This window comes from Xyrauchen texanus, chromosome 33 (assembly GCF_025860055.1).
Source record: "Xyrauchen texanus isolate HMW12.3.18 chromosome 33, RBS_HiC_50CHRs, whole genome shotgun sequence".
NCBI classification, from domain to species: Eukaryota; Metazoa; Chordata; class Actinopteri; order Cypriniformes; family Catostomidae; genus Xyrauchen; species Xyrauchen texanus.
Window position 1 is genome coordinate 29,496,237 of NC_068308.1, and position 12,303 is coordinate 29,508,539.

At 37.7% G+C, this 12,303-nt stretch overlaps 1 protein-coding gene across 2 annotated transcripts in view; it reads left to right on the forward strand.

Moving 5' to 3' along the window:
- The window catches only part of LOC127626747 (RNA binding protein fox-1 homolog 3-like), a 649,289-nt gene that overhangs the window by 409,157 nt on the left and 227,829 nt on the right, over positions 1-12,303 (forward strand). For both annotated transcript variants that reach the window (XM_052102758.1, XM_052102757.1), the window contains one exon: positions 10,384-10,505. In XM_052102758.1, coding sequence (XP_051958718.1) covers positions 10,384-10,505 — 122 coding nt within the window. The remainder of the gene's footprint in view (positions 1-10,383; positions 10,506-12,303) is intronic.

Below are 12,303 nucleotides of genomic sequence, written 5' to 3' on the forward strand. Positions count from 1 at the left end.
TGTTCACAAGACTCTAGACTGTGATTTAAAGGGTTAACTTCTGCCGCTTCTGAGTCACGTGACACAACACCATGTCCTCGATTTCCTTGAAGCACTCCTATGGACACAGTGCCATCAAAAGTGCCTATGGTAAGAAATATCTCTTTGACTGTAAAGAGCAGCATCTCTAGTTTTGTTTGATATGCAGCTTTAAATTATTTATTTATTTTTTTCTTCATTTTTCGCAGACAGTACTGGCACTGCGTTTCCTCAAAAGTAGAAAAAAAAACATGTTAGTTATTTTGAATAATTTCTCTTCAACTTTGTTTTGTGGGTCATTAAGATTAATTTCTATATACATTTTGTTTTGATTCATTTTGTTATCTCGATTCTATTCATTAACATTTATAAATGCATTCTTATATATTTGCAGTGCATTTTCACATTGAGAATAAATGGGTGCATCCAAAAGCTGAAAAATGTTAGTCTTTATGGAGTTAGAATAAAAAAGTTTTATTTGTAACTGTTCTGAGACCGTTGCAGACAGACAGCACACTGGAGGTTAACTAATTCACTAAATAGTGAGCAAGGGAGCATCCCATAGCTTTCTATTCAGTGCATACAATTCAAAAATCCAACCTAAAAGTTCAGTTTCAGGCTGCAGATTATGTTTGGACCACTGAACATGTTTGGCAGACATGGGACAGTGGTAAGCAGTATATAGATTCAGAATTGTTTAATGCTACATTTTAATTTAACATTTGGCAGTGATTGGTTGGCAGTGATTGGATGATGCTGGACATTACTTTGAATAATAATTATTTATTCAGCTTTACAGAAAATCAGCTGTAATGTGTCAAAAACACGAATAACCAAAACTCCTGGAAACATAATAAACTATTTAACTTTCTGTAGCTTAATGTTATTTGATATTAAAAAATGTTGCTGTCCACATATGTGGACATTCATTTTTAGGAAAACTATTTTCTCTTGAAAAATTATTATTATTTTTATTTTGTTTTTGCTTGTTATTTTTAGGTGTTACTAATTACAAATTAAAAGGGAAATGGAAAATGCAGTCACGCTCGGGTCTCAGGAGGTTATAATACAAATGCAGATATTATATAATGTTAGAATCTTAGTATTTCACTCAATTTAGCTATTTTATAATGTATTAGTTTCGCATGTAATTATAGGAAGTGCCCCTCCCACCTCTCACATTAGCTGTCTCGCCCAGGTCAGATTTGTTTGGCCTCTCAAGCAAGCGGGATCGGAATTTCATGCATAAGATGGCTCCCGTCAGGGGGCCCTGCTTTTGAGCTGCCGTTATGGATTTAATGATTTCCCTGGTGCACGCGGTGGCTTCAAACCCCAGGATCTGTGTAACGCTGCCATCTTGAACACCTCCCATTGACCTTGGAGATTATTGCTGGACTAGGCAGCAGAAAAGTTATGCTATATCTTAGTCAGGAGCTGTCTTCTATCAATGAGATGCCGTTTTGACCATCGATCGGTTCTATGCCAGGACACAGCACTTGATTGATGCTTGGCGAGCATTGGACTGACCTGGAGGACAGCCTTGGAAGAAAACACAGGCACTCTGCTTTTCCAGTACCTCAAGTATAATGGCTACAATGATGAAGTATGCATTGAGACTCTTTGACCTAGAGCAAACCCAATTACAACAAAGTATTTTTTGTGCATTTCATTTTTTTACGTTTTTGATTTGTTTTGTTTTAGTTTTGTTTTGATGCTTTCTTTTTTGTTTAGTTTTTGTTTTCTTTTTTTTCTACATTTTGTTTGGACTGGCAGCATTATTGGTAGGATCTTTGAACTTGAGGCTTTCTGAGGGCTTGATAACCCAGTGCCTTTTAACCCCTTCATAAATACCCCATCAAGTCTTTTTCAGTGCTGGTGGGCATAAATTATATAATCAATACCACTGAACTGTGTATGTCCTCGTGAATATCACACTATCTATCCGCTCTGAATAATATGGCCTTTGTTATATAATGCAATACCACCATCGTACACCCTTTCTTGAGACCTGACTGTAATTTTTAGCACCACTTGTCAAGTAATGAGTATCATTAACAAGGTCCTAAGACAGTCCTGGCCAAAGCACTGGCAAAATAAAACACACATAATAAGAATGTCAGGTCAAATGATGACCTTCATCACCTGCAACTCTTAAGGTTTTTGTCAAAGGTTGAATATAAGTTGTTGTTTTCACCCAATTATGCTACTTTTATAGGTTTGGATGCAGTTTTTTTTGGCACATCATGTTGACGTATTTGTTTAGATATGCATCTGTGAGTTTTCTGGGCCCCGAAACAACAAACGTATTTGCTGTCATTGGCTGATTTTGAGCCTGCATATATTGTTGTGATTTTTTTACTAAAATGACATGTAACATTGAAAACCCTTTGTGATGCCAGTCAGGATGTGTCACAGTCATTTAATTTGCCAGAGCCTGCAGCTTTCTAAATGTGGCACAATTTCCAGATATATTAGAGATCTAAAGATCACTTCTTTTTATCTTTGTGTGTTTGTGTCTGAGTGTGTTTGTGTATGTTGGTCCCGTCTGACCCCTGCCTTGTTAAGGGAATGCCTCCATGTGGTCAGTTCACAGGAGAACACAGGTTGTCAGGTCAGGCCCAATCAATCAGCTTTGATCTTTAATAGACCCTCTCCCCAAGCTCCTCAATTAGACCTCCTGTGCCGGATTTTCCAATACAAGGGATCCTGAGGCTTGTCAGTGAGAAAAGGATCACACTATTTGTGACTTACACACAAGTACACACATACTCGGTCACATTCAGTCACACACATTCAATGGCACTTCCTCTATTAAGGACACTGAGTGTCTCTGTTTATAAATGTGTGTATATCATGTGAATCAAAATCAATGCATTTTGATGTAAAAACGACTCTGTTCAGAAATCATGAGAGCTACATAGACAGCATTTTAAGGCATCGCTCCTGATGCAAATGCTATTCCAAAAAATTAAAAAAACAAAATAAAGTTAGAGTGGAACATTTATTTGGAAGATGGAAGCCTTCTGAGATACATTATTTTTGCAAATTATAAGGAAGCATTGCACTTACCCTTCACAGAGAAGGCATTTTAAGGGAATTTTAAGGGAAATGGCTATTTACCCAATGTTTATGTGTGTCATATAGTTTTATCCTTATTAGAGTATCACACTGTTAGCTGAGCAGCATGTTAAAGACAAACACGTTCCAAATCGGTCACTTAATAAATATCATTTGAGTTAGAATGTTGCCTTAGAAAATAAATGCCTTTGTATGCAGTAAACAACAATGCAGCTCACTAGGATATGGAACAGAGCCAACATTTGGCAAAATAATAGTTATAAAACGCAACAGCTTTTACCTATTACACACTAAAAATAGAGGACACTGTTCATTCTGAAAACCCCCAGACACACTCTGTGTATGGTTTTAAAATTCAATAAAAAGAATGGTTTAAACTTGCATAAAACGTTTTTTTATTGCTTTTATTGGCCATATTGAATTTTATGTCTATATTTCAAGTTGAGTTCTGCAATTTTAACTTTAATGCATGTTGAGTTACACAACTGGGTCTAAAGAATGTTGTTTAAATGAAGTTTACTTTTTATCATTACTTCTGTAATTTTATTGTCACTCTCTTATTGTCACACATCCCTAATCCAGGAGCGATTAAATTCAATATGTGCTGTCACCACCTCACGAAGTACGTGAAGTCTGTTTATTTCTGAGTCACTGTCATACTCAAAGCTCACAGATAGACACAGTAAATGAAGACTCGCAGAGGAGTTTGAACTCAAAGCCTTTGTGACTCCTGACTCCTGGGAATTTTTTGGCAGCTGTGGGTGACAAAACCAAGCAGATCAAGAACTAGCTGCAAATTTCCAATCTTCTTTAGGAAAAGAGTCTTCACCGGCTTACTGACTGCACATGTAGCTAACTTTATTTCTTTATTGTTTTTTTCTGTCTGTTTCCCCTTAAATCAAGTTGCAGCTCTTGCTATATACAATATAAATGATTCAAGTTGGGAAAAGTCCTTATTGATGCTTTTGAGTGATTGCTGGAGAGCAGTACATTTGACGGCACATACAACTGTCAGAATACGACTCTGTTTCTCAGTTTTTCACTCTGTCTATGTATTAATCTGATTCAGCTGTGAGGATTCATCTGTTTTTTGATGTGTTGTGAATTCTTGTATGTATATGTACATCTGGCAATGTATATACTAGCGGTGTGCAGTGATTATCTGTATATGTTGCAATGGCTAAACTTATCTGTATCTATATTTGGGTATAACAGGATGTACGCGGGGCTAACTCTTAATGAAAAGGCAATTTTTAAAAGCTACTCTATTCTATTTATTGTTTCTATATAGTAAATATGCCTTGTATATCTCATAAAATATATTTGTGTCTTTTATTATTATTATCATTATTATGCATGTGAATCAGTTCACAATTTTTAATTAATTAATAGCACACACTTCAGCTTCATTTGTGCACATGAGAATGAGGTAATGTATGGGGTGATTTTCTTTTGGGTGTCTCTAAGATTTGACTGTCTTGTCGGGCTTTGCTCTGCTCATTTGAGACATTTGGTCACCGATCAAAGGACCCCTCATTTTGGTGGTCAGTGCATACAAATCTGAAACAAGAGGAGGTGAGAGAAAAGTAGAAAGGGAGAGAGCAATCGTGAGGGGGGTTTCCAGCTGTCTCTGGTTGCATGCCAGGTGGGATGACATGGGGCTCTGAAGGGTTTGGGAGGAAGCTAGCTGGAGACGAACCAGCAGAATGGCACACTGGAGATACGCAAAATGCTAATGATCCTAACCCTCCCCCTGCCGGGACGGCTCTCTCTGCCAGGCCCCTCCAAGTGGTTCGCTCCACTGGGGATTCTCACCAGCAGGTCCAGGTATCCATGATTGCTTTTTAATGTGTGGCTCTTGGCCAATGGGAGCAGGGATTTTCATCAAGTATGACTGCAGAAATATTAAACTAGCCTGGGATTATTTTTCAGTCACAGTCCATTAAACTGTATACGGAAGTGAAGCCAGGAGCCTGCTCTTGCCTGCACAAGTTAGGCCAATTAGGGTTCTAATTTTTTATTAATATGCCGCAATGTTAAATAAACATGCAAACAGCTTTCGTGTTGTATGCCAATTAAATACTCTTTTATTTGACTGCCACTTTAATCAGGCGGCTACACAGGGGGAGGATATGGGGTTTAATTAAATTGTATAACTATGCATTTCCTGTCAAGGCCCTTTTATGATTTCAAAGTAATCTATAAGGACATCAGCCATTGATTTACTCATATTTTAATAAATTATTCCGGACCGCACCGAGACTCGCACACGGGAGAATCGTAAAGCAACAGGGCGGAAACAAAGCAACGAGCGGCTGGCGCAAGTCATTTTTTATCACTGGGCAGAACGGCTTCCCCCCACAAACAATAATCTTCCAGCGATGGCAGGGAGAATGTTTCAAAAGCTCATTTTGCTGGATTTTATCGCTTCCCCTGTTCCATCAATATTGCCTTCTGGTTGATTTTTAATTTCAGGTTGGAGACCTCAGCTTATTTCGTTTGCGGCTGATGACATTGTATTTATTTAGTGCTCTCGTCAATAGATCACTCAAGTGCAAAAAGTCCCTCCTCTGCCATTGGTGGGTTCTGAACAGAAAAGTCAAATTCTTAATGCACATATTTTCAGACTGCCAGCATTGTATTAGGTCGATGTTGTAGAATGTGTTAGTCTTTCCCGGTTTTCTTTCAGTGAACTTTATTAGGATCAAAACCTCCATAGGTACCCTAAGAAGATGTTGTGTTTTTCAAATCGTTTTACTTGTAGAATACTGATGTTAAAGGGGTTAATAAAGATGCTGATGATGGGGATGGGGTTGACGGAGGGGTGTCTAATCAGCCTTGCTCATGAATATTAATTAGGTGATTTATAAACGTATAAACATTTAAAGACAGACCTACTGTAAGTTCTGTAAGGTTGTTAATCAATGCTTCTGCTGAAGTCGTAATTCAGTTAAAGAAAAAGCATGTTTAATAGTGAAATTTCTGGTGAAGAACTACACTACCCATGATCAGCCTGTTCTTAGGAACATTACGTGACAGTGGCAACATTTTTGCAAAACAAAATGACGTGCCTTAATACACATTTGGCTGCAGTTTATATTGAAATGTCATAGTGACATTGCAAAAGCAAGTGAAATTGAAGAGTTTTTAAGGGGAATATTAGATTGAGGTTTTATTGAGTAAAATGTGCCTCCCTAACCTAAAAATTTAACACCTGACCAATAGTGACAAATCAAATGAGAGGTAGACACAAAACAGACAGCCTTACCCTTAACCAACACACCTTTTTATTTAATACCTAACCGATAGTGTCCAAAAACAAAATGAGAAATGAAAAGAACATTTTCTGAAGCAACCACATCATTTCGTGTAGCTTATATAACACTCTTGTCTCAAGTGTCAGCTTGCATGCTTGCACTGGCCTCGAACTGCAGACTTCTGAGTCTAAAGTCATAGGTGAGTCTTTAATACAAACATTAAAATGTATTGTTTTTCAAATTATGCATTTAGTAAAAGTGTTTTGATATCATAACATAGCAGTGTGTGAGTAATAGTGTAAAAAATAAGTGTTAAAATTCAGCCGTTGCGTTCATAATTTGACTGATTGACATATTTTCATACATTAATGAATTTGTTCAAACCGATAGGTGAATTCTTGGAGCCAGTGTTACCTTTACGATTAAAGTACCCAAGCTACATGACAGCTTATGATTCTGCATGAGTTTGAATTTGTGTATTTGTACTCATGGTCTCTCTGGGCTTTATAAGGGTGGAGGTAGCAGCAGAAACAGTGATAGCATGCAGTTATTAATGCCTCGCATCCCTCGCAGCCATGTCTGCCGCCACAGCTTCATGATGTATTAATCAGAGCGCCGGCTCGAACTGCCCCTCCAACTGCATGTGATTAAGTAGGATTGGAGAAGTGTTTAAACAGACACAGCCACACTCCCTTCTCTGAAACAAGGCTTTTGAGCATCCCCAGGGTAAAGGAGGTGTAATGAATACATCGTTTGGAGAGTGTTGTGATGCCCTGGAGAGGGCTCTAGAAGAAGAGGGCTTCTTTTTCTCCAGCCCCAGTGAATCAGGCTCTAGCCCAGATACAGTTAGGGTGGGGTGGCCATATGGACTGGCTTGTGTGTGTCTAGAGTTTTTGGGTTGCTAGAGGTCCTGACAGAGCTACCCTATGGAGAGGAAGGCCCATGTCTGCTGGTCTAGTATGAGAGTGATGCCAAAAGAGATCCAGGTCAGTGTGGCTAATGGAAGCACAGGCCCAGGACAGGATGGACCCTGTCAGAGGTACAGAGCTTTGGTTGAGGACACTTCCAGCCGGAAGGAGCCAGGCATTATGGAATGGCTAGCTACACTACAGTGGCACTCCTGTTGTTTGCTTGGCAGTAACAACAGCAAAATCTACATTTTGTCATTTATAAAAAAAATAGTTTTTTACATTTTTTGCAGTGTAGCAGGTCAAAAGATGAACACCCTTGAGAGAATTCATGATCTTACAAACCTTTTGATCTAGAAGCACATGCGTAGATCTTGAAATGTCTTTTGCGGACAAATATAAATTGTACCGCATACAAATTTCTTGAATTTTTAATGAAATTTTATTTTATATTTTTATGATTTTTTTTTTGTGTTATTTATTTATTTTTGATGGATGAGCTGGACCAGATTGTGAAGGGGGAAGAAGTATATTATGCTTAAATGCTTGAAATTAGTATTGTTATTTAAATTGTACCTTTTGGAATTTCTTAAAGAACTAAACTGATTTTATAAAAATCAGCTTTATTTTTTTATTCATTGAGTTGGACCGGAAGGAAAAGCACCGAACATGCATTGTAACTATTTAAATACTGGTTAAAAAGCTTCACAGGATTGACCTTGTGAAGTTGATCAAGAAAAATGGGCAAAGGATGGCTAATTTAAGGAGGGTAAAATAGAATAGTTTTAGTTTTTATGTTTGTTTGTTTGTTTTTTGTTCAACAAATCTTCCCACTACATAAATAATAAAGAATAAGTATGTTTGTCCAAACTTTTGACTGGAATATCGGTATCATGCTCTCTAAATCGGTATCCACCACTGAAAAACCCATAGGCCAACTGATGATTTGAGCACTTTTTGACCAAAATACTTTCCTCAGTTTGATTAGGTATGTCCAAATCGATACACATAAAATGTTTTTAACATACAGTACATTGCCTATTCCTTTTTTCAGCAGGCTTCACACAGTCATCTTATATAATAGAATTGAATTTGTGTTTTTTTCCTTATTATAGTGTTATCATGGACCTAGAAAAACGGCACACTCGTATCACTCTTCAGAAAGTGATTCATAGCCAGATACATTCCCACCGATCAGGCAGGAATCGTTTACGATGCTTTTTGTCATCGTTGCAGAGAAAAAGCAAAATAATGCACTCGTAGTTTCTCCATTCATTTGCATGAGTGCGCAGCAATGTGCTGACAAACCCTGGACTGAGATGCACCGATGGCAGATTGAGATGTGATGACACTATTTTCAGTCTTAAATCAACCTGTTATTGCCTCTTTATCAAACCAAAAATACTCCCCCTCACACGCTGTTTATGACAACTTTGACATTTCTTGTCAAAATTTTACTTGTCAAATTTGCCAAACTGCAGGGCTTAGAGATTGATAAAGAGAGCTAGGTTAGGAAAGGTTGTCATAGAAAGAGTAAGGCTTTCAAGACAAAGCACCTGTGAGAAAACTGGGAAAAAGAAAGAGAGCGAGACAGTGGAGCAGCCTGGGTGTTGTAGTAATGTATCTGCAGTGTAGCATGTCAATGCAGCTTTACTGCATCCTCATCTTCGCTGTCAATAATTAATCACAGGTGAGACGATAATTAATTACAGGTGAGATGTGGTGCGAAACATGGTGTGAACAGACAGCAGGCAAACCGCAATGACAGCCACCCCTCTTTACATCTCACCTGTGACACATTGTTGTGATGCAACCGCAGCATGCTTTGAATTACATCATCTGAAAAAGCACAGGGCCGCCATTCGGCCACCCAGCCGCCAAATCTATGGCAGATGTCTTGGGTGGATGTAGAGAAAGCCACACTGGCTGTTTTATTGCTAATTAGGCCATATCTTTTTATTCGTAGACACCAAAAAATCAGCCGCATGTATCATGGATATAAATGCGTTATAGTTGTGATCGATTGACTAGAGCATGCCCCTATGGCATGAATATTCATGGGGTGATGTAAAGAGCGGAGGAAGCCATGTCTGAGTCTCATGGTGTGTGATCCGCAGACTTTACAGTCACGGCCGTGGAGCCTGCGGCTAGCAGCCACCATAAACAATAACGCAAGGCGCATTTATAACACTAAAACTCATGTGTCGCCACAGCCACAAAGAGCACATGTGACATTTTAATGGACCTTTTTACTTTTTGTTTTTCAGTAATGAATGCATCGCTTGCTGTGGTGCACGCCACAATATGTGGCATATTATTGTTTTGAGGCATAATGCAGATTTTTGCTGTACTTGGCATTTATAAGGAATAATTTATACACATCGCAATCTTCGTACACTTCTCTCTGAGTCGGATTTAAGGCTGGGGAATTATAGATTGTATAAGTTGAACTGGTGAAATTTTTGTGTGTGTTTCTGTGTAGCGCAGCCATGTTTCCTTTATGCTACTGTAGGCTCTGATCATTTGTGTGTGTGTGTGTGTGTGTGTGTGTGTGTGTGTGTGTGTGTGTGTGTGTGTACCCAAAGGAGGTTCAATGCAGCTGTTAGTTTGCTTTGCTGTGTAAGCAGGGCTGACCCCACTGTTGATCACATGCCAAGCACTAATCCCACACACTGCGCCACTCACACAGAGACTGATGCACACCAAACAGCAGACTGGAAGAGTTTTTTTGGATTTGATATGTTTACGTTTTAGTAATGTTTTATATTTAACTCACACTTTTCAGTGGAAACTGTAATAAATAAATCAATTGAATAGAATAGAAAATATTATTTAATATGTTTGTTTGTTTGCTTTGATTGTTTGTTTGTTTGTTTTGTGCATTCCTTTCTTTATCAGTGGCAACTATAAACAAAGATGCAACAAAAATGTGAATTTTTTCATTCTTCAGTGGAAATAAACAAAATTAGAATAGAAATATTAGTATGTTTTGCCTCTCTTTCTTTCTTTCTTTCTTTCTTTCTTCCACCATGCTTTATAAAACTATTCCAAATACACATATGTTTACAAACTTCTGCATTCATGTCTTCAACCAGCTCTTTTCTTTTTCTCTCCTCTCATAGAAACCAAACCAGGAAACGGGCTGGGTAAAACAGGAAGCATTGCTCTCTTTGGAAACGTAGTGTACGGTGGGCTGCTGAACGATCACTTCTGGCATTTTGGGGTGCCCCTTGTCACAAGACTGGTGAGTGAATGCCCTCTTTGTGTTTTCCAAATTGGTGCCATGTTGGCACTGCCTCTCCATTCCCTTTGCCACCTTGAGATCTCCCGCTGACAGGTGCGATTGGCATCAGTTGTAGCATTTGTCTGGTTAGGACTTGAACCAGAGGTGTCCATTTTTTATGCAGAACAATGCAGGTTATTGATGTGAGAGCTTGGATTTCAAAATAAAAATTACTTATCAGAAAGACCTGTAACATACAAGATGACATATATGCGTTCTGCAAGAAATAATTTTCTTAATCAGTAGTTTTGGGTTGTTTTCCAGTAAAAAATATGTATTTGTGAATCCTTTATTCATGTTTCAAGCATGTAGAGCAAAATTTAATGAAGTTTGTTCTTAAAATAACAAAAATTATTTGCCAGTGGGGTAAGACAAATATACTTGGTTCAAGATATGCTGTACAGGACTCATATTATCTTACACAATTGTACAATCCAAATAAAGTGATGAGTCACAGTAGTAGGCTACAGTAATAAAGGTAACATTGATACTCAATTAAAATATTACCTCATGTATCATTTATTTTTATATGAGCTTTCTGGTCTAGTAGCTATATCAAATCCCAGAGAACACCATTGGAAAGAGGGCTGATCTTGCAGTCAAATGTCATGTTATTTTTTCTTTGCCTGCCTTTTTACTTTTTAGATCTAAATGAGTAGATAATGCATTGGCAGATGATGTGTCTGTTTAAGAACTGAATATTAGTTGGCTACTCAAGTTTTAATTAAACGGTAATCTTAGCACATGTCAGTGTCTCTCTCTTTTTATGAATGGATAAATATTGATGCTACATCTTCCTCTGAAATATGTCAAACAGTATTAGCATATAGGCAGAGAAGGACAGGGAGGAAGCAAATGGAGCAATTTATTGCCTTCTATTCGATTAAGATAAAAAAGGATTTGGAGGATCAGAAGTGTAAATCTCTAAGGGTAACTTGTTGTTCGCTGGTTTCCCGACTGAGCAAGCAGACGTGTTTCAGAAGAAAACTTGGGCTGAAGAGTCGGGACATAGTTAAAGCTTCTGTCTTCTGTGCTGAGGGGAATGTAACATCATTTGAATCTGGACAGGTGAGGTGTGTTCGGTACAGGACTGTAACTACAATACAAAACAATTCTTGATGACTATCTTTATTTTATTTTACAATTAAAATATAAAAACATAATTAAAACAAGATTGTTAAGCAAAACTGTGTATGATCTTATATGGATAGTTTACCCAAAAATGAACATTCTGACATAATTTACTCACTCTCATGTTGATCCAATCCTGTATGACTTTCTTTAAAAATGCCTCAGACACCAGTCACTTTTATTGTATCAGAAAAGATTCAATAAAGGGTACGTGACCGATATTAAGATTCTACCAAACATTTCTTTTTATGGTCCATGTTAGAAAAAAAAAGGTAATAAGGGTTTGGAACAACATGTGGGAGAGTAAATTATGTTGTAGTTTTCATTTTGGAAGTAAATATCCCTTTAAGACTTGTTTTCAGAAATGTGTCCTGAAAATATCTGTATATACTGCCTTTTTTTAGCCCAAGAATGGATTGTGCATATATATTTTAATTGTTTTTACATTCTGTTCTCTTTACATTGTAATTTTCTTCATTCTTTTTCTATGTATATAATTGTAAACACAAACACGCTTGCACAGATGCTTTCCCTCACATGAAGCTGCATTCTGCTTGACATTACAACAAATCTTGCATGACAGTGTGATGTCAGCTTTAGACACCTGTCAGATTGCCGTCTTAATTCC